The 27,245-nt window shown below is 44.1% G+C and overlaps 1 protein-coding gene across 1 annotated transcript in view; it reads left to right on the top strand.

Annotated features, from left to right (window-relative positions):
* Positions 1–27,245, top strand: part of LOC132589673 (sodium/hydrogen exchanger 10-like) — a 265,043-nt gene that overhangs the window by 9,838 nt on the left and 227,960 nt on the right. The window contains exons 3-4 of the mRNA XM_060262406.1: positions 2,439–2,604; positions 12,439–12,555. Of these exons, the coding sequence (XP_060118389.1) occupies positions 2,439–2,604; positions 12,439–12,555 (283 nt within the window). The remainder of the gene's footprint in view (positions 1–2,438; positions 2,605–12,438; positions 12,556–27,245) is intronic.

Here is a 27,245-nt window from a genome sequence, read left to right as displayed (position 1 = left end):
ACTCCAAGATCTCTCTCTTGGTCAGTCTCCTCCAGTTCACACCCCATCAACTTGTATTTATAGTTAGGATTTTTGGCCCCCAATGTGCATTACTTTGCACTTGGCCACGTTGAACCTCATTTGCCACGTTGCCACTCACCCAGGCTCAACAGATCCCTTTGGAGTGCCTCACAATCCTCTCTGGTTCTCACCATCCTGAACAATTTAGTGTAATCCACAAACTTAGCCACTTCACTGCTTACTCTCAACTCCAAATAATTAATGAACAAGGTAAAAAGCATCAGTACTAAGTCCTGCGGTACCCCACTGCTTATCACCCTCCACTCCGAATATTGCCCATTTATACTCACTCTCTGTTTCCTATTAGTTAGCCAGTTTTTGATCCACAAGAGGATTTGTCCTTTTACTCCATGACTCTTGAGCTTACATAGGAGCCTTTGATGAGGAACTTTATCACAAACTTTCTGGAAGTCAAGGTAGAACAACATCTATTGGGTCCCCTTTGTCCACATGTTTGTTCACCCCCTCAAAGAACTCTAACAGGTTAGTGAGACAAGAGCTTTCTTTACAGAACTCATGCTGAGTCTTCCTCAATGACTTTTGTTCCTCAATGTGCCTACTAATTCTCTCTTTAATAATGGTTTCTACCAACGTTCGCAGTATTGAAGTCAGGCTGACTAGCCTGTAATTTCCCGGATCTCCTCTGGAACCCTTTTTAAAGATGGGGGTGATATTAGCTACTTTCCAGTATTCAGGAATGGAGACAGATTTTAATGAAAGATTACATATTTTTGTCAGGAGATCCACAAGTTCACCTTGGAGTTCTTTCAGAACTCTTGGATGCATGCCATCCAGGCCTGGTGATTTATCAGTTTTTAAGTTGTCTATATCCCTGTTAAGTACTGGGGGTTGTCTTGAATGGTGCAGCGGCAGGTCTCTCAGCTTTGTGATAGAAGAGAATGTTTCTTTGTTCAGGAATGTGCTATGCTGCAACCAAAAACTAGGATAAGTATGATGCAGTGAGAGGTATTCAAGATGATTCCTTACTTTTAAGAGTAGAAGAAATATATGTGTGCAACTTAGAAATTAAAGTTGCCTTTGAGCAGCCTTGACTTTGCTGAAACTTCTTTTAAAACCCAAGTGCCCTAGTGCGCAAGATTTTATTTCAGTGACCAACCATACGTAGAGTGTTAAAGGAACAATAGTTCCCCAGGAGGAAATGGCTGGTTTGAAGGATAGAATGTATGGAATCGTACCTGTCCAACTTCCCACCACTCCTCCAATCCCTCCCTCTCCGAGCTCCACTCTTCAAATCTCCAGGAATTTTCAAACCTGAAGTTGGCAACCCTATCTCCTTCCCAGCCAACCATCAACTTTATCTAGCCATCTGACCAGCTTTCCCTCTCCTCCCCCCTCCCTGCAGCCTCTACCAAGGAAAAGTACAATCTTTCTCCACATTGGGGACCAAAGTAGCTGACATCATTCTTCCTCTTCCCCTTTTGATCTGCACAACAACCATGTGAGGTAGGTTAGGGTGAAAGCCTGTGATTAGTCCAAAATCATGCATTCAGCTCCCACAGCAAGAATGTGGGTCTGGCAGACCCTGATCTGAAGCGTTAATTGCTATGTTACACTATCTGTCATAGAAGGGACTGCTGCTGAACAGGAGCAAGCAGCCAGGCCTAGTTAGGTGGTATCAAGTCACCCAGGGCATGCTTCCAGGCCTAGGGTAGTCAACCTCCAGGTGGAGCCTGAAGATCTCCTGGTATTGCAACTGAACTCCAGACAACAGATCTCTCTCCCCCTGGAGAAAATAACTGCTTTGGAGAGTGGACTCCATGGCATTATATTCACTTGACTCCTCTGCCTCTCCAAACTCTGGCTTCTGTAGACTCCACCACAAAATCTTCAGGATTTCCCAACCTGGAGTTGACAACCCTAGTCAGGACTGGCCCCAATGAGTTCTCTCTCAAAGGCCAAAATAGGCCTGGAAAGAGCCTCCCCTGCCTTTTACTGACAGGTCCAAGGTTGGTTTAGTTTTACTGACAGAACCAAGTTTGTTTGCCTAGTAACAGCCACTGCCTAGCAGTTTCCTCAGTGGCCCAGTCCTCATCTGTCCTGGGGCTGGAAGGTAGAGGTTGCTCTTTGAGTGATATGCAGCTCAGCCAAAGGGAGGGTAGGTGAGTAATCCCCAATATGGCTAAGCTTTATTTATATATAGGATTACTATGTATACCAGCATCCCGTTACATTGAACTCTTTACATTGGAGTTACTGTGAAACGATTTTACTGTTATTCAATAAATACAGTATGCCATTAAAACTCCACTGCTGTTCACCTTAATTTAATGTAAGTTTATCTGATAAATAATTCTGAGGTAACATAAAATGTAGGATTATTTTTCCTCCAGTAGCATATTCACAATTTGTTTCTACAGGTCTTGATCCTTGCAGTTCCTGGATTTGTGCTGAATAGTGCTCTCTTTGGAGTTTTAGCTTATAAAATCAATAAATATAACTGGACCTGGGATACTAGCATGCTGTTTGGAATAATACTTAGCACAACAGATCCTATTCTCTCTGTAGCTTCTTTGAAAAACACAGGTAAATATGATTATATATTGATTTTCTTATATAATGTTGAATTAAACAAGATCCAATTCTAGTTATGTTTTTTGAAGTAATGCATGCCATTAAGTGAAAAGCATTATTCTGCTCTGGAATATGTAATCAGTGAAGATGGATGATGTGCAGCAGAGGTAAGTAGCAACAATCTCCAAGCAAATAACAGTATGATGGCCATTGGTGGATACATCTCAATGGGTAATAGCAACAGACATGGGATTGGAGACAGAGATCTATCAGTGGAAGGGCAGTAAGTCACTAATCTTTGCTTTCCAATCCCCTGCAGCAGCAATTTTCAACCCCAGGAAAACTGATTCCCCAGCCAGGGTCACAGGATCTGCATGGAGTTAATGGCCATGCGTGTTGGTTGGCTAGGAGGGAGTAAAATCCACTTTCCTGCCTCTTCTGTCAGTGAATTTCTGACAGTGAATGAAAGAGGAAGCCATTTTGTTATCTCCTTCCTTCCTTCAAGTAGTCCACTGACCCCCATGGCTCAGACTTAATGTATGCTCCATGATCCCAGGAATCAACGTTGCCAGGGTTAAAAATGGCTCCTGGGGAGGAGGGAAGTGAGGAGAATCTGGAATTCTTCTGTAAATCAATCCAGAATCCATCCTAAGGTCCTTTCTGTTTTCCAAGTGGAAGACTTGCTTGTAAAAAAAAAGAGGTTTTAAAAAAAAAAAACACGAAAAAAAGGTCAGATACCTGCATTGAAAATAAAGATAAAATAAGTATTTTGCTGGACTGTTAAATATAGATAGCAATATTTGGTGGTAGAACTAAAGTTTAAAAATAGTGATTTACTAAGAGCAAGAGACACAGCATGGGAAACTTTTGAGGCCTGCACAACTTTTGCCTCAACAAGCTTAATGCAGTTTATTAGCCAAATATGACCCAGAGTTCAATAATTCCGTTTTCTTACTTCTCTGGGAATCTCAAGTACCCATAAGTCCACAATTTTTGATTAGCAAGCTGGATTTCACTTGCTGGATCACAAATTGTGCTGACCTGCTTATATGTTAATTTTGATTTCTTTACTCTATGTCCAACTGCACATAAATTTAGCAACCAGGTTTGTGCATGTGTATCCCTAATTAAATCATTGTTAATGTCACCTGTGAGCTTTTTGGGAGAGAGGGAACAAAGAAAGTAGTGTTAGTCAAGCCCCCTGCACTCCTTCCTAGTAGTCTATTGTGCATTATCTGGCCAGGGCTACAGGTGTGAAGGATGCTGGTTGAATTGGGCCTAGAAGGAACCAGATGTATAATAAATGTTCATTTACACAGCTTCTTACCCATATCCAAACATATCCAAAACTGGTTGTTGTAGATTTTTTGGGCTGTGTGGCCATGGCATTGTGAGACCTTTTGCCAGCAACTGTGACTGGAATCCTCAGAGATGTAACCCAGAAAACTGGAGTTGTCTTTGGGTCAAATTGAGAAGAAGTTGCTGGCAAAACGTCAGGTCTTACAATGTCAAAACCAGGGCCACACAGCCTGGAAAATCTTCAACAACCAATGGACTCTGGTCGTGAAAGCCTTCAACAACATATCCAAAACTTTAACAACATAAAGCTCTGTAATTGGTTTTGAGTGTGTTGCGCTTCCCATGGATGCAAATCAGAATATGCTTTTAGTGTGCCATTCAGTTTTATGAGACATACACATTTGAAGAAGGATTTTTTAAAAAATAAAAAAGTAACAATCTGAAGAAAATGCTAAGGATAATTTCACATATTTTGAGATTAAAATGTATATGTGTAATCTTATATGGAATACAATTCATCTAGAGGATTGAGCTCAGTTTAGGAAAGATGTAGATTGTGGAGGATTCATCTGGAGGATTGTGCTCAGTTTAGGAAGGATGTAGATATGCTGGAACAAGTCCAGCATAGTGCAGTAAAGGTGGGTGAGGGGTTTGGAGGCCATGTCCTAAGGAGTTAGGAATGTCTACACTGGAGAAGTGGAGCCTGCAAGATGATATGATAGTCACCTTTCAGTACCTGAAGGGATGCAGTGTGCAGTATGGAGCAGATATGTTTTCTGTCATGTTGGGTGACAGGACTTGGACTAATGTATATACAATACAGCAAAGGAGGCTTTGTTTAAATTTGAGGAAGAACTTCCTGACAATGAGGTGTGTTTTGACACTGGAATAGTCTCCCTCGTGAGGTTTTTCATTGTTGGATGTTTTCAATTGTCAATTGAAAACATTGGGGATATTACAGTTGTAATTTCTATAGGGGTTGGAGTAAATGACCCTTGGGATCCCTTTCAGCTCTGAAATTAAGTAAATCTTACCAACTGCTATAAAAATACTTTATTGAAATTGTATAGAAAAGCAGTTTTAAGCAGGCTGTAACAAACTGGTCAGGGTCAGCTTGGGAGAGTGACCACTAAGAATTTTTCCCTGTCACCTTCCCTCAGTACCTGAGGCACCTACACAGAAATCCTGTCAGAAGTATAAAAAATAGGCACCAAATGTTTTTAAATTTCAGAAACCACAAAAGAATATTTTTTGGTTCACAAAAGGCAAGGAAGAGGGATAAAATAATATTAATTAGTTGTATTAAAAACAAATCAGTTGGCAGGCAGGTGGTTGACAAAATAATCAATCACTAAACACTAGAGGTTTGTCAGGCTGAGATACTACTATAATTATAAATAGGCAGGCTTTAAAACTATACAGAAACTTTGGACAGGCAGGCAGTGCCTTCGTGGCACTAGGAACACTTTGCAGAGTTGATGGTCTAGCCCTATCCTCAGGCTTCACAAATCATAAAAATAATCAACTGACATTCACTCTTTTCCACACACATTGAGGACTCCTGATTTGTGTCAGATAACATTTCCCTCACAGACATACACACTAGCATACAAGATTCACACCTTTGAGAGCTAATTTCCAGCCCCTCACTCCTGTGTGACCCACCCAGCTAGATTCCTAATCTGAATCTTGGGATTCCCTTCTAGCCACCTCCTTTCAGAGTGTTTGCATGTTCTCAGTTTAGACTAGGAGTTTGTCCTGTTGTGCTGCCAGAACCCCACAGAGAATTTTGCCTCACAGAGTGTGCCTGGCTGTGACCCCCTTCTGACCAGAAACTCTCTCACTGACAGAAGGTTTTATTTACTTCTGTCTCCTAAGGAACTCAGCCCCACTGGCTGTTCTCAGCTCCTTGTCCAGTTGCTTCACACAGCAACTCTTCAGAGAGAGTTGCTGTGTGGTTAAGAGTTGGTGTAGTGGTTAAGTGTGCGGACTCTTATCTGGGAGAACCGGGTTTGATTTCCCCACTCTTCCACTTGCAGCTGCTGGAATGGCCTTAGGTCAGCCATAACTCTTACAGAGCTGTCCTTGAAAGCCTCACCCACCTCACAGGGTGTCTGTTGTGGGGGAGGAAGATAAAGGAGATTGTAAGCCACTCTAATTCTTTGATTCAGAGAGAAGGGCGGGGTATAAATCTGCAGTCTTCTTCTTCTTCAGCTTCAGCACCCAGTCTTTACTCCACTGTTCAGTACACAAGCTCCAACTCCCAAACTGAAAACTCTGAGGTGTTTTCTCTTCTGCAAGCCTTTTCAATTTGCTACATTTTAGTTACCATGGTTGCATCCCAGCCAATCATTGCAAGGCTGTTTCCAGCTTCCAGGTTAAGTGCCTGAGTCCATTACACAGGCTAATATTTTCAACAAAATGGTTATTAATGTGTCCTAGAATTTGTTAGACAGCCCCAAGGGAGTCCTGTACTCGCCCCTCAAGTCAATGTAAACCTGTTACCCAAATTGGTCTAATAATTAATTCATTTGGGGAACTTAGCTAGCAAGAGGCAGATAACATGAGATCTCCACCTGTGTATACAGGGATCCTTCCCTTAAAGAACTCTCAAATAAACCAGGCTGATGTTCAACTGTAAAGAAGTGAAAACGTGTGATAGAACACTGTGCAAGCATACAAGATCTGACCAAAAAAAATAAAAGGAAGTAGCAGGGGAAATAGGCAATAGAATAGAATTTATAATAGTCAATATCTACCAGTCTTGAAGATTCATGTCTTCAGAGAGAAAAGTGACCAGTGCATCATGGAGTGTGTAGCTGACACTAAAAAGAAAGCATAAGTACTGGAAGTGAGTTCATGTATTTATAGAAAAATGTACATTGAGGCAAAATGACAGGTTTGCCTCAAAATAATAGCTTACAAGTGTTTACAGGAAGGTTTCCAGAGACTTGAACAAATATTTGATGGTTCTTCCGGAGGGGGATCAAAGAAGTGAATGGATCTTGGTAGCTCTTCCGGGCCTAGAATATGGCTATGGATAACCTAGAATACAGAATAGATGACACTTCCAGATGTTGTAGATTATGAAACCCCTCACCCACCTTTATTGCACCACCTTGTACATGCCAAAGAAGGAACCAGTATAAGGGATGAAAGACGTTACTTCAAAGTGGGGTGCTGCTTTCCTGAAAAATCTATTGTTATAAATTATGCATAGCCTTTGGGGTGGGAGATCCAGGTGGTCTAAAGCAATAGTACAAAGCTGGAGTCCAGTGGCACCTTTGAGATAAACAAAATTTATTCAAAGTATGGGATTCTTTAGAGATTCCAGATAACTTCCCAGGCTCATCTTCTGACTGACATTCTTTTTCCTTTCCTTTTATACTCTTAGAAGCTCACTGAGTTACAGATCCCAAGTAGCAGCAGATGCTTGCTTCTTTTTTAAAAAATGCAGGAGTTAAGAGGACTGAGATAAATTTTGCAGTTGCTAGAGTAAACTTAGGATCCCTGTCACTGAGCAAAAGAGCCAGAATTTCCAGAGTGTAGGGACACAGTTTGTTGATTAAAGGCTTAATGTAGTGATCCTTTATATTCTCAAAGAACCTGCGTTCAGACTTGGCATAGAAAGATGTATGTATCCTATTAAGGCCAAAAGGACAGATTCTGTCAGAATGGGGCCTACTCAAAAATTTCCCGTTAAACCATTGTAGGTAGGGGTGTGCAAAAAAAAAAAAAAAAGGTATTATCCGGATTTAGAAATATTTGGGGCCTAAAGTATCTGGTATACCGAATATTTCTGAATACCATATTCGGTAATAGCCAAATATACAGATATATTTTGCTATTTCTGAATATACGGCCCCATTATACCCTATGGGCCATTGAAGTCAATGGCAACATAGGGTATAATGAAAGCTGCCTGGGGGGGGAGGGGGTTTGAGAGAGAGCCCCCAAAACTGCAGGGCAGCTTCAGGGGACTCTCCCCCACAGAGCCCCCATGTCCCAAAAAGACTGGACTAGGGGGTCCTTATCTGTGTGCACCCCAAAAGGCTCACTGCTCCCAATGGTTGGAAAAAAGCAATCAGCCGCTTTCCCCACTGTAATTACTGTGGGAAAAGTGGTTCTGGGAGTGAGGGGCTTGGAGGAGGACCCCCAAAACTTCAGATCAGCTTCAGAGGACTCTCCCCCACACAACTCCCAAGGCCCAAAAAGACTGGACCTCTCTGTTGGCACCTCAAAAGGCTCACTGCTCCCAATGGTGGGGGAAAAAGCAATCAACCACTTTTCCCACTGTAACTACTGTAGGAAAAGTGGCTCTGGGGAACAGGGGCTTTGGGGGAGAGCCCCCACAAACTGCAGGGTAGCTGCATGGGACTCTCCCCTGTGCGACCCCCAAGACCCAAATAGGCTGGGGGGTCCACTGCCATTGCCACACAAAGCAGCAGCTAAGTTCACAACTAAGAATCTCTATAGGAGGAAACTAGAGATACCTTGCAGCCCCGCCATAAACAAGTCCCAAATAACACAAGGAGAGTTGACCAACAACATCAACTATGTCATTTCAGAATTTCTTATCCAAATGCCAACTTCTCCACCACATGACACACACAACCTGATCAAGCTCTGCTGTTAACAGCCTAGTTGCAGCAAACCCAGATGCCAGCCCCGCCACAAACAAGTCGCAAACAACACAAGGAGAGTTGCCCAACCACATTAACTACATCATTTCAGAATTCTTCACTTTTTCCTCCCTGGACACATAATCAGAAAACTAACCATTAGGAGGAGAACTTTGTGCCTCCCAGGACATTCAGTGGGGGTCCTCAAAGTCCAAATGTCTTACTGTGAAGGAAGGAACTTCAGAAGCAGACTGAAAAGGGAGATTGCTGAATGACAACAACCTATCACTTCCACACAATGGAGGAAACACCATAGTTCAACTTCACAACTGACAAACTCCACACAAAGAAGCAGTAAAATCCTGAAAATCTACTTTAACACCAGAGCTGGTAGTAACAAAGCCTGATGCCAGCTTGACTCCAAACAATGTGTTCATGGAATCCTGCTAGTACCAACAACAACAACATGCTTGGATGCCAACTTTGCTGTCACCAGGGCAAGCATCCCCTCTGCTCCCCCCAGATCCAGCCTTGTTGGAAAGTGCATTGGAAGTGGATTGAAAGTAGGGTTACCAATCCCCAGTTGAGGTCAGGGGATCCCCTTGGTTGGAGGCCCTCCTCCTGCTTCAGGGTCATCAGAAAGCAGGGGGGGGAGGAAATGTCTGCTGGGCACTCCATTATTCCCCATGGAGACCGATTCCCATAGGGTCAGGCCTTAGATTCAGCAGGAACTCACAGGAGCACAGCTCCTGAACCTTTCTGAGGGTTCCCCCTCTTCCTCTCTAACTACCTTGACCATCAAATAGTAGGTGCAGCTGCATAACAATCCCTGGATTAGGAGAGCAGGCAGCCAGCCAGCCACCAGGGGCTTTGCAGCCCTCATTAACTCCTGGAGAAGCCTGCACCACCCTTTCTCCACTTCTTATGTGATTTTGCTGGCCTTTTGACTTGGGGGGAGGCAGAGCAAGAGAGCCCCAGGTGAGCGAGGCCTGCTTGAGCTGGCTGGATCTCTAGCCAGTCCAAGCAGGCCTTGCCCACCCAGAGCTGGCCTTTCTTGCATTGGGTTGCTTTTAGCAGGGGGGAGGCATATGCTAATGAGTTATGCTAATGAGCGCTGCCACCTATTTTTCTACAAAACAACCCCTGCATAGGGTATAATGGATTATTGATCTGTGGGTATCTGGGGCTCAGGGGGCTGTTTTATGAGGTAGAGGCACCAAATTTGTGGCATAGCATCCAGTGCCTCTTCTCAAAATACCCGCCAAGTTTAAAGAAGATTGGACTAGAGGGTTCAATTCTGTGAGCCCGAAAAGAAGGTGCCCCTATCCATTATTTCCAGTGGAGGGAAGGCATTTAAAACGCATGCAGTCCCTTTAAATGAGATGGCTAGAACTTCCTTTGAAGTTCAATTATGCTTCTCACAACCTTGCTCTTGGCTCCACCCCCAATGTCTCCTGGACCCACCCCCAAAGTCCCCAGATATGTCTTGAATTGGACCTGGCAACCCTAATTGAAAGTGGATTATTTAGTGTGTGTGATCGCAGCCAGAATGAAATAAAAAGAGATACAGAGAAAGAATGAGAGAAAGAACAGAAAGGAGATAGGAAAAAGGAGGGGGGAAAGAGTGAGAGAAAGAAAAATGAGAAGGAAGATAGAAAAAGACAAAGAAAGAGAGAGATGAGAGGAATAAATGAAGTGAGAATTATGTAAAAGTTTGGGAGAAAGGAATAAAATAAAGGGGAAGGAAGACAGGGAGACAGAGAAATGACAGGAAGACAAGCAAGCAGGCAGGAAGGTAGGCAGCCATTAGAAGCATGCCTTTCACCCTCTCCCACTTGCAGGTTAGAGGGGAGTGGAAGGGAGCCTTCAAATGGCTTCCTGCCTCTTAAAGCAAGCAGCCCATTTTAGCTTAATTTGAATAGAAAGAGTGAAGACTATTTGCAGGTGGAAAGGGGGCTTGAGTATAGAGAGTCTGTTTCTCTGCTGCTGCTGCTGCTGCTGAACTGCCCCCTCCCCCTATTGTGATGGAACATTCCTTTTCTGTCAGTTGAAGAGATTTAATTGTTTTCTGTCAGAGTTTGCTTCAGTGTATATAGTTAAATGATGTTGAATGTTACTTAAGCAAGTATGTGTGCCACATTATATTAGTTCACACTGGATTCAACTACAGGCTGTGCTGTAAATGAAGTGGTGGAATATTGCCCCATAAGGAGAAGTTTCTGGCATATTTATAAATAGAGAGTGTGTGTGTGTGCATAAACACACACACACCTCACCTCCCTAACAGTAGAGGTGGTTTGGGGGGGGGGGTGTACTGGGTGAGTGCAACTTCAGTGGGGAGTGTTAGTTGGAGGCAGCAAAACGGTGGCAGCGTTGTTTGAGCGGGGTGGGGGGGTGGGGAGGAGATGGACTGAGGAGAGGCAGCTGTGATCAGTAAGGCTCCAGGAGAACCTCTCAGCAGAGAACTGTCTCCCTCAGAGGTCAGAAGTTCTGGTGGGGTTCTGGCCTGACAGAACCAGCAGTAGGCAGATCACAGAGAGGCTACCCAATGACAGGGACGGATGTCTGCACAGAAGAAACTCAATGAACATCAGTTACAAGTGAGTGCAACCATGGTTTCTTCTGTGCTTAGTTGGGTGAGCGGGTAGCAAGATGAGCCATGGGGTCTAATCAGGCCTCTGCCTCCTGTTTTGCTTCTGCTCTGCCTGTTGATGGGCAAAATTAGAACTTTGCTTTTTTTTCTAGCATCCCCCTTCGTAGGTACTGAACCATGCCTCCCATTTGCCACTTGAGTATTTTCCCCCAGTGAACTATCTGTGGATGGCAGGATTGCCTTTGTGTAATTTATTTACAGGTGGATCACAACATTTAATAATAACAATAAAAAACCTACATATCAAAGTTAAAACACCATATTAAAATTAAACAGTAAAAACAATAAATAAAACGCACCACCGGCGGACAGGGCACAGCGTATTATTAACCAGTTGTAGGCCTACCTTGAACGATGGTAATAACAATACGGCAGCACTGTAGTAAAGCACCATGTCACTACAAGGGAGGCCAAATGATGGAATAATAGGATGCCCGCTGCCTCAACCATAGGCAAGGTGCAGTTGTGTGCTTTTGTGTTATTGCCCCCAGTGTTTGCATTCCTCTTGCCTGGCAAAAGGTTAGCATCCTCAAGTCACTCCCGGGCCAGGATCTGAACTTTGGTGGGAGGGGTATTTGGTTATCAGTTGCTATCTGTGCTGACTGAGCTAGAACACCATGGGACACTGTGGCTGGATAGGGCAGGTGTCCTCCCTTGCAAAAAAAAAAGGGGGGGGGACTTGATTGTGGGTGGGGATTCAGAGCCACTTAAGGAGCTTCCTAGAGTTTGTCAGCTCCAGGGCTTCTGCTGTTTATGTCACCAGGCTCTTTGGAATGTGGGGGGTTGACTGTTCTCCCTGTCATTTGTTGTATTGTGTGTAGGCAGTGCAACATGATGTCATGGGTGTATCGTATTTTTCCTCCATGAAATAGATACAGGATGCTGACTAGTAGTATGAAGCCATTGCAACATCAGTATGCCACTAGAATCAGGATGGCGCTCCTAATGTCTGCTAAATATGAACCAGAAATTAATTCAATTTTTTAAGTGTATGAATCCTTGCTCTAGAATATGTGCCTAAAATTGTTGCATATTGTTTAGTTAGGCTACCATACATAGTCTTATTTTGAGGTGCTAAAGGGATGTGCATGTAAAGAATCATGGGCCAGTACTTTCTCTGCAGCTTTTGAGAAAATCATATATGTTAAAACCACTTGTATAAATGCATCCAGCTTTTGCAATGGTCTCACTTTTAAAGTAAATCATCTTTACTTTTATTTATCAAATTTAAAAAGGAAATTCATTTTGTTTGTTTTCTGGATTTCTCTTTAGGGATTTCAAAAATATTAATCAACATAATTACAGGAGAGTCCTTGTGTAACGATGCTACCACATCAATTCTTTTTGATCTGTATAGTGACCTCGTGGAAAAAGTCCACAGAGAGATATGTAAGTTAATTTTTCCCTGTATTTACATGAGATTATTACTCACATAATGTCATGAACTTAGGTTATAACACTGAAAAACAAATATGACAGAAATATCTTCAGAGAGCTTACCATGAGTCTGAGAGATTGTTAAATCTTGGATATCTGAGCACAGGCTGCAATCCTGTGTAGCTATAGTATGGGTAGAGGAAAAGTGTGTGTAGTGTTTGGAATATTTTTTCTACAGCTGATCCTTCTGTAAGGAGGGTTTTTGTTTGTTTAGTAAAACCAGACAGTTTAAACACGTTTGAATGCACGTTTGAAACACGTTTGATATATTTTTCCTTCTTAAATACAATAAACACTTTTCTAAATATTTCCACCTGCATTTCTAAATATTTCCACCTGCATCCTCTGCTCACATAGGGTTGCCAAGTCCAACCCCAGAAATATCTGGGGACTTTGGGGGTGGAGCCAGGAGACTTCGGGGGTGGAGCTAGGGGGGAGGGGGGAAACGGCGCCGGGGAGCGTGGTGAGCCGCCCCGCAGCTGCCGCCTCTTCTCCGCTCGCCGTGGCTGCTCCTCCGAGATGAGCTTAGGCTGAGCCCATCTCAGAGGAGCAGCCACGGCGAGCGGAGAAGAGGCAGCAGCTGCGCGGCGGCCTCGCCTGCTCTGCCTCTGGGGTGGAAGCGGAGGGGGTGGTGGAGGCGGGCCAGGGGCGTGGCGAGCCTCAGGTCCGGGTCCTAGAAGGGCCCGGATTCGCGGCTTGCCATGCTCCTGGCCTGCCTCGCCCTCCCTTTCTCTGGTTTTGCCTGCGCTGCTCTTGGCTGCTCCTCCGAGATGGGCACAGCCTGGGCCCATCTCGGAGGAGCAGCTGCGGTGGGCGGGGAGGGGGCGGCAGCGGCGGGCGGCCTCGCCTGCTCCAGGATCGGGTGGCTCGCCATGCTCCCCGGCTCCGTTTCCCCCCTCCCCCCGCTTCCGTTTTTTTGGGGAGCGGAGGAAGAGGGTGGAAATCCTGGGGTCCCCCGCCAGGGCGGGAGGGTTGGGAAGCCTATGCTCACACCATGGCTGTATAGAGTTGTGACTAAAAGGCTATATCAATATATCAATGCTTGCAAATGTGTCTGGTAGAGGAAACTTTTCCTCATCTTTCTCTTTTTGCAGCAGCTGCCATTGAGTTCTAAAAAGGCAGTTTTAAGGAAACAGCTGCAGTGCAAAGTTTTAGGGAAACAGCATGGATTCCTCAACTTTTGGAATTGCTTTTTTGGAGCTTACAGATAGCTTCTGGGAAAGGGGGAAGGTGAAAAAAATCACTTCTATTAGCATATTAGGCTAGTGATAGGAGAGATTCAACTCATTTCCCTTTTCTCAATTACCTGCAGCCACCATTCCTCTCATGCCATAAACTGAAGGGCTTTTTCAAACTTAAAAAATATACATAATTGACATATCCTGTTGAACTATAGTTATATGACATCACCATCTTTTTAGAAAAGCTTGAAAAAGCCTTCCATATTTGTAGCGGCTATGGTAGAGACAGGAGAAATAATATGAATGCATCCTATGTCCTCAAAATTATAAAGTGTCCAGCAGCACCTTTAAGACTGTGTCCTCAAATCCTTTTCTGGATTTTTATTTCACCTCATTACTTCTCTTTCTCGCTACAATTTGTTTTTTCCTACTTATTGTTCTTGAAGTTTGCTTATCACTGTTATTGAAACTGCACCTATAAATAAGTGAGATTTATAGGTGCAGTTTCCATAATGGAGATTTTGCTACAAACGCCCTGGTTTGATCCCCAATTTTTTTTTAAAGGTGAGGGGGATTTAAAATCCTCCAACTATTTGTTGAAGCAAATAGCAGGACACTATATCATGAGTACTCACCTGCTGTTTCAGAGTTTACCTATCAATCCCCAAAAACAACACAATCCAGCTGGCCCTGGTTGACTAGTTGTTGGGAAAAGACAGGATTGCAGCAGAAAATCTGCCTTGGTTGTTTGGTTGATTCTATTGCCAGTGTCATTACCTTGCATGCAGACCTGGAATAAGGAAAGCTGACATCTTCTGTTAAATAATAAAAAGGCCAACTTTATTTGTTTACATTAGTGATGGGCACAAACCAAGAAAACCGAGTTTGGGTTTGAGACCTATCCTGAACCCAAACCCAAACAAGCCCATTCCATCGAACTGAACGAATTTGGGTCACGGGGGCACTCCCTAGGTCCTAGAGATTCCAAAATCATGGGGCATCTTCAGCTGACTCTCCTCTACCTGCCCACCATGTTTGGTGAAACATGTTTGGATTTGGGGGGCCGACTTATGGACCCCCCAAAGGAGGTGCCTCCGGTAAAGTGTTTTGGGGACTGATGTCAGGCATGCTTTCTGGAGTGTATCAAATGGACCGTGTGCAAGCAGAGGCATCAAGCTTGCAGCAGACTTCCCTGGCATGCCTCCCTACATGCCCTCCAAGTTACATGCAGATTGGACTGGGGGGAGTCCCAGTTAGAGCCCCCCAGGGCTTTTTTTTAAAAGCAGGAACGCACAGGAACGCAGTTCCAGCTGGCTTGGTGTCAGGGCATGTGGCCTAATAGGCAAATGAGATCCTGCTGGGTTTTGTTTTCTTTTAAAAGCCCTAAGCGAAACAATGGTGATGTCAGGGGTGTGGCCTAATATGCAAATGAGCTCATGCTGGGCTTTTTCTACAAAAGAAGCCCTGGAGCCCCCTCAAACAAGGTGTCCCCAGGAAGATGCTTTTGCGGGAGATGTCAAGCAAGGTATCATGGACCAGCCAAGCTCAGTAGAGCAAAGAGACACTGAAGATTCCTCTGAGTAGGAGGCAGTGAGTGGGCCTGACCCCAACCCACAGCCAGTGGCTGCAGAAGGAGGTAGCCTCTGAGGGGCCATAGATACTCAGCCATTCACCAGTGCACTAGTGCCTCAGCCCCTGAGCAGGCAACAGAGATTCAGCTACCAGTCAGTTCACCACCCTTCATCACCAGATTCTCAAGAATGTCGTAGGAGGAAGATGGAGAGAGACCAAAACAGAAGGCACAGTACCTGCTTAGCAGCAAAGCACTGCCTCAGCATCAATAGTGAGAATGAGTGCTTGTAGGATCAGGTGTGAGGCAGCCATCAGGTGCATGACTCAGTAGAGGCTGCTGAGCAGCATGGTGGTTAAAAGCAACAGAGAAGGGAGTGGCTGTGTGGAAGCAACTTGTCCATTAATTACTAATCCTTGCTGCCTGTGCTCTGGATTGACTCCTTCATGCCCGACCCTGGACAGTACCTTTATATCCTTGGATTTCCCTTTGGCTCTGAAGCTGTAAGGGCTGCCTACTCTGTGCTTGAATGTTGGAACTGTATTTTGATGCCTGGCCCTGGAATTGGTTCAGAAACTCTGATACCTAGAAACTGCCTTTATGTGCCTGCTGTGTGCCAGCAATCAAGACACGCAGGTTCTGAAGTGTGTAGAATGGACCCTGTACGAGATAGAAACAACAAACTTGCAGCAGGTCGCCACAGGATCCCCCTATATGCTCCTGAAGATATATACACATTGGACTTGGGGTCTCCGGGTTACAGCCCCACCCCCTGCCAAAAAATGCTTCTTGGGAAAATGACAGATGTGGGTTCAGGACTAGAGTGTATAGAATGGACCCTGTGTGACCTAAAGGCCTCAAACATTTAGGAGACCTCCCTGGGATGCTCTCCAATATTCCTTGACTTGCTGGAGTCTGAGTTATAGCCCCTCAAAGAAGGTGGCCCCAGGAAAGTGCTTTGTAGCAAAGCCATAGCTACAGGGGGGCCAGGCTTATCCTTTCAACCCCCCCTTCCAACTGTATGGCCCTTCCATTGGAGGGCCCCCAATCTGTCCTCTTTGCTCCTCTTTGCCCCCTAAATGACTATAGGCCAGTGGCCTTGACTTCTGTGATAATGAAGTGTTTTGAACAATTAGTTCGAAAATATATTATTTCCTGCCTTCCTGTCATTTTTGATGAATATCAGTTTGCTTACAGGAAAAATAGATCTACTGAGGATGCTGTTAATACTGTTCTTTATACTGCTTTATCGCATTTGGATAAAAAGGGGACGTATGTTAGAATGTTGTTTGTAGATTTTAGTTCTGCTTTTAATACAATATCACCCAATAGATTGTTGTTTAAGCTTAAAGATTTGAAGCTGTCGGACTCTATATGTGAGTGGATTTTGAACTTTTTGTCAGGTCGTTCACAAAGGGTTAAAATGGACGGATATATTTCCTCCGTGAAGATCTTAAATACTGGCACCCCTCAAAGATGTGTTTTGAGTCCACTTCTTTTCACTATTTACACGTCTGATTGTGTTTCTAGCAGTCTGAGTAACAAAATCATTAAGTATGCAGATGATACAACGTTGGTAGGGCTCATCTCTGAGAATGATGAGTCTGCGTATAGGAGGGAAGTTCAACAGCTGTCCCTTTGGTGTAAAGTAAATAATCTTATTTTTAATATAAATAAGACGAAGGAAATTATAGTGGATTACAGGAAGAGTAGTTTGGACATCCAGCCGTTGTTTATTGATGGTGTTATGGTAGAACAGGTGACAGAATGGAAGTTTCTGGGAATTACCATGAAACAGGATCTAACATGGGGGGCAAATACTTTAGCTCTAGAGAAAAAGGCCCAGCAACGACTATACTACTTAAGACTCTTAAGATCACTACAACTGTCAGGGAGTCTGCTGGTTGCCTTTTATCGTAGTTCCATTGAGAGCATTTTATCTTATTGCCTCTGCGTGTGGTTTGGGAGCTGCACGGAAGCAGAGAGAAGGGTGCTCCAAAGAGTGACGAGAAGAGCACAAAAGATTTGTGGATGTTCTCTCCCCTCATTGGTGGATCTGTATAATATGGGATGTAAAAGAAAGATACAAATGATCCTAAGGGACCCTTCACATCTGGGCCATTTGCTATTTGAGATCTTACAATCAGGTAGACGATATAGAGTGTTGAAGGCTAGGACAAACAGATTTAAGGACAGTTTCTATCCAAGTGCTGTGGTTAGGTTAAATGCAGGGTTATGAATGATTAATTTTTATTGTTGGTCTATGTTTTTTGCAATATGTTCCTCATATTCTCTTTTTGCCTGTATCGTTACAATAACATCTATGAAATATTAAGTCAACTACTGTGAATTACATCTTAGGGATACTAAATTACTCCACATGTAAGGAAAGGATTTCATAGAATCATAGAGTTGGAAGGGACCTCCAGGGTCATCTAGTCCAACCCCCTGCACAATGCAGGAAACTCACAAATACCTCCCCCTAAATTTACAGGATCTTCATTGCTGTCAGATGGCCATCTAGCCTCTCTTTAAAAACCTTCAAGGAAGGAGAGCCCACCACCTCCCGAGGAAGCCTGTTACACTGAGGAATCGTTCTAACGGTCAGGAAGTTCTTCCTAATGTTGAGCTGGAAACTCTTGATTTAATTTCAACCCATTGGTTCTAGTCCTACCTTCTGGGGCCACAGAAAACTATTCCACACTATCCTCTATATGGCAGCCCTTCAAGTACTTGAAGATGGAGATCATATCACCTCTCAGCCGCTTCCTCTCCAGGCTAAACATCCCCAGCTCCTTCAACGTTTCTTCATAGGACTTGGTCTCCAGACCCCTCACCATCTTCATCGCCCTCTTCTGGACTTGTTCCAGCTTGTCTATATCCTTCTTAAAATGTGGTGCCCAAAATACTCCCGGTGAGGTCTTACCAGAGCAGAGTAAAGCAATACCATCATTTCATGTGATCTGGACACTATACTTCTGTTGATACAGCCCAAAATTGCATTTGCCTTTTTAGCCTCCACATCACACTGGTTTATACTAACTTCTGTAATACCTTAAATATGAATCAGAAACAAATATAGCTCTTAGAATTGTATATATCCAATTGAATCAGGAATTTAAAATTTGAAATAAAGGATGGGTAGGGAACTCTGTTAACCCATAAAGGTCTCAACAGCTAGCAGATTCAGAGTGTTTTAAAGGTGAAACCATTTATGATAGGTGGTGTTAGGTGGTAGAATTTCCTTCTCTGCTTTATATTGAAGCACAGGAGCCTAGGTGACAATGAATTTGTGGGAGCCAGTTTGGGCTTAGTATAAATAATCTGTGATTTTGGACATTTTATTTTATTTATTTATTTATTTGGGATTTATATCCCGCCCTTCCCACGAATGGCTCAGGGCGGCTTCCAACAATTAATCAAACTTAAAAGTAAACAATTTCAAATGTAAAACAATTAAATAATTTAAGCAGTTAAAACATTAAAACAGAGTAATTCAGTTTCCTGTGAACAGATGGCTGGCCAGTTTCCTCAGGTTGTTATCCTAGCTAAATGTAGGCTAGGCATAGGCTAGCCGGAAGAGCGTCGTCTTACAGGCCCTGCGGAACTGCGCTAAGTCCCGCAGGGCCCTCACCTCTTCCGGCAGCTGATTCCACCATACGGGGGCCATAACGGAGAAAGCCCTTTCCCTGGTGGCTTTCAGGCGGGCTTCTTTTGGCCCGGGGATAGTGAGGAGATTTTGTGTTCCTGACCTCAGTGCTCTCTGGGGAACATGTGGGGAGAGACGGTCCTTCAGGTAGGCAGGTCCCAGGCCATATAGGGCTTTAAAGGTAATAACCAGCACCTTGTACCGGACTCGGTATATCACTGGAAGCCAGTGCAGAGTCCGAAGACCCGGCTGAATGTGTTCCCACTTTGGGAGACCCAATAACAGCCGGGCTGCGGCATTCTGCACCAGCTGCAGTTTCCGGGTCCGAGACAAGGGCAGCCCCATGTAGAGGGCGTTGCAGTAGTCCAACCTTGAGGTGACCGTAGCATGGATCACTGTTGCTAGGTCGTCGCGCTCCAGAAAGGGGGCCAGCTGCCTTGCCCATCTAAGATGAAAAATTGCGGACTTGGCAGCGGCTGCTATCTGAGCCTCCATCTTTAAAGAAGGCTCATAGCACCCCCAAGCTCCTGACCCTGTCCGCCGCCATAAGCGGCGCACCATCAAAAGCCGTGACATGATAAACTGGTCCCAAATTTTGTCATACCTGATCTTCAGTGTTGGCGATCATGGGGATTTCCATACCATTGCTATTGTTAACCTGGCTAAAAACCATCAAATATTTAAAAATACTAATCACACACTTGTTATGCTATTTAAATAATACTTATTACTCTGTATAAACTATAACAAAATTGAGTTGGTGGCCACAACCCAAAGAGATCATACAATCATACAAATTCTCAATATGAAATTTCCAAACTGAGATTATAACAGAGCATCACTAGCAACTGATAGTTTACAAAAGTGTTGCTGTGCACAATACAATTAGCACTACTTACAGATAACCAAAAATTATTGCTGTGAACAGGAAAGCAAAATATATGCAATAGTAAAGTCTCCTGGTTGGCTCCTCCAAAGCTCTCAGCAATAATGACTTCGTAGACTTCTAAATCAGTTCCAAATGGTGAGGCAGAGAAAGCACACCATGGAGATATATTGTCAGCCAAACACATCTCCTGGGTAATTCATTAGATGTTTCAAACACTGTCTTCCCAAAGATGACTGAATAATGGAACCCGATTTCTAACACATTCATTTGGCAAACTGCTCAGAACTTTCAACCAGAATCTATGAAAGTTTTGAGCTGCTGCTAAATGAATGTGTTGGAAATCAGGTTCTGCCGGTTTTGACACAACGCCTTCCAACATATTCTGCAACTTCAGCTGCAAGGATGAGCCAAACCAGGCATTTTCAGGGGGCCTTTGAGCTTCCGAAGACTCTGCAGAGCCCCAGATAGGAGCCCTGCTTGCAGAGGGTGCAAGGGAGAGAGCGGGGAGAAGCATAGGTGGACTCTCGAACTCCTTTTACCCTGAAGCCCCAATAGCCTTGGACGCCACAATGGCGAACTGCTGCTGCTGGAACATGGAGGAGGAAGCGAGCTCTATCTGTGAAGTAATTACATTAGAAGACCAGCAAACTGCAGCAGGAACAACAACAAAAATCTTTTTGATCTGTGTAAAGCTGCATAGTGTTTTCTCTTCGGCACTTGAAAATGGACGTGGGAGCGGAATAAGCCGGGTCTGAGCGGCTGGGACATACAAACTTGATTTATGTGCTTAAAGGGGGAGGATGACCAACAGATGTGAATTGCAACAGCAGAGGATAAAGGTTAAAGGCTTTAATGTTGGACTTTGTTAATGGCATATAAATAAAAAGGACATAACTTTGTTTCTGTTCCTTCTACCCCTCTACTTACACGCAGAAAGGATTTCTGGTATGGTGATATTATTAGTTCCTCCAAAAAAAAAAGGGGGACTTCGTTAGGTTGTGTGGTGTTTTTTTTTTAAATTGTGGTTGCTTTTTTGGGGAGACACGGGGGGGGTTTTTGTCTCCTTATTCCCTTTCTTTGAAAATCTGCTGAGAGGATCTTTAATGAAGGAAAGCTGTTGAGAGGACCCTTGAGGCGGTGCTACTCTTAGTAACATCTGAATTGAAGGTGGGGGGGGACAGAGAAAATAGAGGGAGAGGGGGAGGCCTTGTCAACCTACTTGTTGAACTTTGGGGGGGGGGGGTTGGATCTTCTATGTTTTCTTTTCTTGCTTAAAAACTAGAGAAGTGCTGGAGGACTTTTGGTGCGGTTTTGCTGTCTGCTGCATTTAAAATAGGAGTGGGGTGGGGGGAAAGGACTTAACCAGTCTATCCTTTAACCTGTGGCTTTTTTGGACACTATACATCTTGTGTATGTGAATTAAGGGTGTATATTTAAGGATATTAATGCCTGGCTCATTAAAGCCTGTTGGGCTGAGCTTGGGGATTCGGGAACAATGGGCAGTAGGATCCAAATCCTTGCTGCCCTGCTCCAATCATGGGCCCCCTGCTGGTTTGAATGATCCAATAACGTGCTTGCATGGGAACCCTGAGTTGTGTATAGTTGCCCCCATTCTCCAGTCTTAGAGTGCAACCCTATACTATGCTTTACTGAATAAGAAGAGCTATGATCACTACCACCTTGTCTCTTCCTTACGTTGAACCCACTATATCAGGGGTGGCCAATGGTAGCTCTCCAGATTTTTTTTTGTTTACAACTCCCATCAGCCCCATCCAGCATTTGTATTCTCTTTTAGTTAGCATGGTGGATTGTTCTGATGCATTTAAGGTCTATAGATTTTTGAATGATTCTTCATCTAATATCACTGAGAAGGTAACGGGCAGCCCAATCCTGACTTCCATGGGAGCCAGCCACGGCGTAACTAAGGCACCGCTCGTTGACTCCCTAAGGGCTTTGGCATGCTCTGGCGTGCGGGCAGGGGGAGGGAAGAGGCATAGATTGACGCATGTCAGACTGTTGCCATGGCAACTCCACTGGAGTGTGGACTCCCGGTGTGTGGGCAAGGCAGACGCAGCAGGAGAGCCAGCCCAGGCCCCCTGGATTGACCAGTGCTGGCGCAGATGCTGTGGCAAATAACAGTCAGAGGCGGGAAAAGGCAGCCTCGGAGTGGCTGATCACTTTTCCCACCCCATCCCCTGACAGAGAACTGAGCCAATCATGGGCAGATGGTCAAAGGCAAAGGAGAGAAGTCCCATCAACATGGGGAGAGGACAGGAGTGAAACTGGGCGTGCGCACACACACGAGAGAAACCTGCCTCACTGCCAAGGTGGGGGTGGGAGGAGAGAAGGGGTAGTGCGGAGCTGCAGGATTGGCCATTCCCGCAGCTGCGCCCACCCACTGTCAGGGACTTGTGCCAATGGCAAGCAGGCAAGGGGAGTCATGTGCCCTTCCCATGAGCCATAAACAAACAGGAAAAACATAGTGCAGGGGGAAAAAGACCCTCCAGCTCCCCTGTCCAGCCTCTCATGGAGGTGGCTCATAGTTTACCCCCCTGCCCCCTCCCCAAAAAGCAAGCAAGCCCACCCTCCAAGACATTCCCCCGGGGAACCCACAGACAGAGTGTCAGAGGGGAGGGGAGAGGCACAGGGAACGTGCAGCAGACACCAAGCAGGAGAGACAAAATATGACTTTATTGTGCTGGAACTGAGTGCAATGGTATCCCAAGTACAACTTGGACACTCTCACCAGGGGCTGGGCTCTACTCAGAGCAGCGGCCAGGAACAGCTGACTGGGGGGGCGGTGTTGGAGTGCCACACACGAAAGCCTCTGTGTTGAATTCCCACCTGCAAAACAGAGACAGAGATCAAGAGCACCACCAAAGTGCTCCGGCCCTCACTCTAAGTCCACGCATCAGGGAGCTCCACGGCAGAGTCCTGCCCAGGGCGTGTGGGGATTGGTGTTTCATTTAGTCAGCTCCCACAGGGGTTTCAAGGCTGCGATGGAAGCGGCAGCAAACTTTGTTTTTGGGATCAGTGGGTCTCTATGGGATACGCCTGCGTTCCCATTGTCATAACTTTGCGCCTCTTGTGGGGAGCATTCCCCTGCTGAAAGATCTTAGGGAGCTGACTAATGGTGGCCATGCCCCTGGGGCTGCCTCCTTGTACGCTGAAGAAGCGGCGTAAACCCCAGTTCTGCCACTGGCTCGGCAGTGCTGCTTTGCCAGAAGCCATGGGTGGGCCTACGCTGAGGTGGGCATAGAGTGGCGCAAGTCCCATTTGCGCCGATGGGGAGGGAGTTAGAGTACCTCACAGTACCCTCCTGTTTCACCTCGGCGAGATGGCGAGCCCTCCCATCTGCAGTTTTAGAAGGGAGATTTTAAAAAATTCCCATGAAGGAGAGAACCTGTCCCTGTGGCATTGAAGAGGTAGAATCTGTGGAACATGTACAGTTTTGCTGTCATTTCTATCAGGAAGTTCGGTCTAATGTAATTTCCCCTCTGCTTAATAATTACCTAGGTTGTTCTGATGTCAATATTTTAAGGAAACTTTTGATGGGTGCGAAACCACAGATCACTATTAGCTGTGCTAAATTTTTCTCAGCAGCCTGTAGAATTCAGCATAAAATTTTATGCATAGATTCTAAATTTTAGAGATATCTAACTGGTGTAGATCTTAAATTTTTATGGATTTTAAATGTTAAATCTTGGAGATATTTCTGTTATCTTTAGACCAATTTTATTCTTAAATGCTTTATTGAATTATTTGATTTGTACTAGTCATTGGCTGAATAAATTGCTTGCTTGCTTGACTGACTACAATACAGATCCATCGATTGGGTGTCATTTGCACTCGAGGAGCTCCATGGACTTCTAAAAAACTTTACATCAAACAACTTGCATATTGGTTTGACTTTCAACTATCTTCAGGGGTTGTTTTGTAGAAAAATAGGTGGTGGAGCTCATCCAGGGATTGTTATGAGCTGCACCTACTATTCAATGGGCAAGGTGGGAAGAAGGAGGGGGAACCCTCAGAAAGGTTCAGGAGCTGTGCTCCTTTGAGCTTGTGCTGAATCTGAGGCCTGACTATCTTATCATATACCACCATTTTGCTATAACAAGCTTAAGCTTAAATTCAAGGAGGAGTGGCTAATTATTGGCTGCTGGAGTTTGATAATTATACTCAGGGTTCGTTTTGTAGGGAAAAAGGTGGTGGAGCTCATCCAGGGATTGTTATGCAGCTGCACCTACTATTCAATGGACAAGGAGGTGAAACTCTCAGAAGGAGGTGGAACTCTCAGAAAGGTTCAGGAGCTGTGCTCCTGTGAGCTCCCACTAAATCCGAGGCCTGATTATACTGTAATTCTACAGTTCAGCTCAGCATTTCTTTGTTTTACTAATATTTGATATAATAGCAGCAAGTTAATCAAAACAGGGTGCTTGGTATTTCCAAATTCTTAGGAGATGATAATATGCATGCTGTGGAGTATGGAAACATTTTTTTTTGTTAATTACCTTCCTGTTTAAAGCTTTCTGCTTACTTACATCTGATGCAACAGCAAATGGTTAATTAAGACAGTGACCTTGCTATTTGAGTGCTACTGTGTATGTTACGACTAAAGGTGGAAAAATAAAGTAATGACTGTAAAGCAGAACAGTTGGGTGCAGTAAGAGAAGAAAAGGCAACAGAGTTTTTTGTCCCTTCCCTTTCCTTTCTTCCTTCATAACACACCGTTCATGTAACTCCAACTATGGGTAAAAAAAGAGTGTGTCCCTTTGAAAAAGATGAGTCACCTCATTTGAACAAGAAATCGAGACTGGAGGATTTTTTTTATTTTATAAACTGCAGAACAGGCTTAAAACAGCTGGCAATATGGGGGAGGATCTTCTAGAATATCAAACTATGCTGGTTGCTCAAAGTATTTTCACCCAACTTGAAATAGAGAGTTACTAAAAAAGAGACTTGCTGCCCCTGTAATGACTCAGCAGCCAGCTAACACTTGTTCTGCAGAGGCTCTCAAGGGGCATGATTTCATTACAGAAACTGCGGTCGACAGAAACAAGTTCTCAAATTTGAAACATTTAGTCTCATCAAATGACCAAGGAGCTGTTGTGAAAATAGCCCCAAAATTAGCTCTTAACCAGAAAGGATTGATAGTGAACATCTTTCCTTATTTTGGAAAGCATATTGACTGGTCCATCAAGTGGAAGACAATAAATCATCTAGCTGTCCTCCTAAACCTTGCACTATCAACAGTAGACACCACCAAACTTGAAAGACTTCTAGGACCCTTACATTATGGGTGCTTTCTTTTAGTTTTGCTCAAATAGCATCAATTATATTTTCACATGCTGATGATTAAACAAGTGTGGGATTCAATTTCAAAGACATTTTAGGAATATTGCAGTTCAGAAATTAGATAGAACAAGATCAAATAGAGTGGACAAGACCCAGCTTTTAATAATAGACCAAGCAGCACCTTCTAATCTGCTCAGACTGATGTCAACCTCCACTATAACAAAACACCAACTTTCATCCAATGATAGCTGTGCAAGTCAAGGTAACAGCTGACCCAGGCTGGCCTAAGAAGAGATTGAAGCAAACCTTTTGTCCTCTTTTGAAAAATCTTCCTGAACAGCAACAAGATTAATTGATTACCAGATTAGATCATCTACTGACCACCTTTAAGAGTCTAAAGCACCCATTACCCATTAAGTCTCAATCAGAGAGACTACACTCTGACACTCTGTATGCTATGATGGAACCTTTAGAAAAGTCATCCAAAAATCAACTACCTTTAGAACCAACAGCCATCATTACAAAGAAAAACATAAATTGTGCATAACAAAAGGAAAGCAGATAAAATGGAAACGTGGAAAATACTGATCCAAGCGGCAAAGACAAAAATTCCAAACTGTTTTGGAAATTGACTTCTAAACATTCCCATATGGATTCTTCTCCTTTAGATTCTGTCATTATGGCCAGTTTTTGGGAATCCTGCTTCTGAAAGATGTTTGCAAAGAGTCCCCAAGTCTCATATCAACAAACAACATTGGATTTGCCAGATTGACCTCCAATTACAATGAAAGAAGTCACAGCTCCTGTGAAACAACTGAAGAAAGGAACCAGGGGAGAGGGAAGCAGACCCAGTTGCACCTGAGAGAACTGCAGCATAATGAGCCCAATAGCAGAGAGAGAGAGAGAGGGAAGCTCATACTTTGTCAGTCTTTAGCATCGGAAAAAGTGCAGAATGTCGGTGCGCTTAGAGTCCAAGAGGGTGATTCTTAGCGACGCAAGAATGAAGGCTGTACACAGTAGCTGTAAAACCACTATATACATTTATTTACAACACCACTCACTCTTCTGACTGACAATATGCTCCGCTGCAACTCCAACTCCATTAACTCACAATCACCACAGTTACTCTGTACATTTATACATTGGACAGCCAATCAGCAACTTGCTGTGTCATGCTGACTCTGCTGGCTGATGCAATACCTCTGGCAGCCAGCCACCTGCTGTCATGTAGATCATCTAAGCCTCCAGATCTTTCAGTTCTGCAGCACATGCTATAAGCTGTCACTTTACATATTACAGCGTAATTAGGGTAATTACATATTACAGCGTAAGGGTAATTAGAATAATTAAAGGGTTAGAACACTTTCCCTTTGAAGAAAGGTTAAAATGCTTGGGGCTCTTTAGCTTGGAGAAACATCGACTGCAGGGTGACATGATAGAAGTTTACAAGATTATGCATAGGATGGAGAAAGCAGAGAAAGAAGTACTTTTCTCTCTTTCTCACAATACAAGAACTCATGGGCATTCAATGAAATTGCTGAGCAGTCAGGTTAAAACAGATAGAAGGAAGTACTTCTTCACCCAAAGGGTGATTAACACGTGGAATTCACTGCTACAGGAGGTGGTGGTGGCTACAAGCATAGCCAGCTTCAAGAGGGGGTTAGATAAAAATATGGAGCATATATATATATATTGGCCACTGTGTGACACAGAGTGTTGGACTGGATGGACCATTGGTCTGATCCAACATGGCTTTTCTTATGTTCTTAAACTGCAGAATATGGGCTTCTTTTTAGAATTCATTTTACAAATGGGTTATGATCAAGCAAAATCAATGATCAAACAAAGATTGCTTGATATAAGAGTGCCAAATTCTATAGAAGCTAAAATATGTTACTGCCCCAGCACCCTACCTCTTCATCCTGGAGGTACCCAGTCAATGGAGGGCTTTCACTTTGGCGAGATGGCGAGCCCTCCCATCTGCAGTTTTAGAAGGGAGATTTTAAAAAATTCCCATGAAGGAGAGAACCTGTCCATTTGGCACTGAAGAGGTAGAAT

Source organism: Heteronotia binoei, chromosome 21 (assembly GCF_032191835.1).
Source record: "Heteronotia binoei isolate CCM8104 ecotype False Entrance Well chromosome 21, APGP_CSIRO_Hbin_v1, whole genome shotgun sequence".
Classification (NCBI taxonomy): Eukaryota; Metazoa; Chordata; class Lepidosauria; order Squamata; family Gekkonidae; genus Heteronotia; species Heteronotia binoei.
This window is presented reverse-complemented; position numbering and strand designations above follow the sequence as displayed.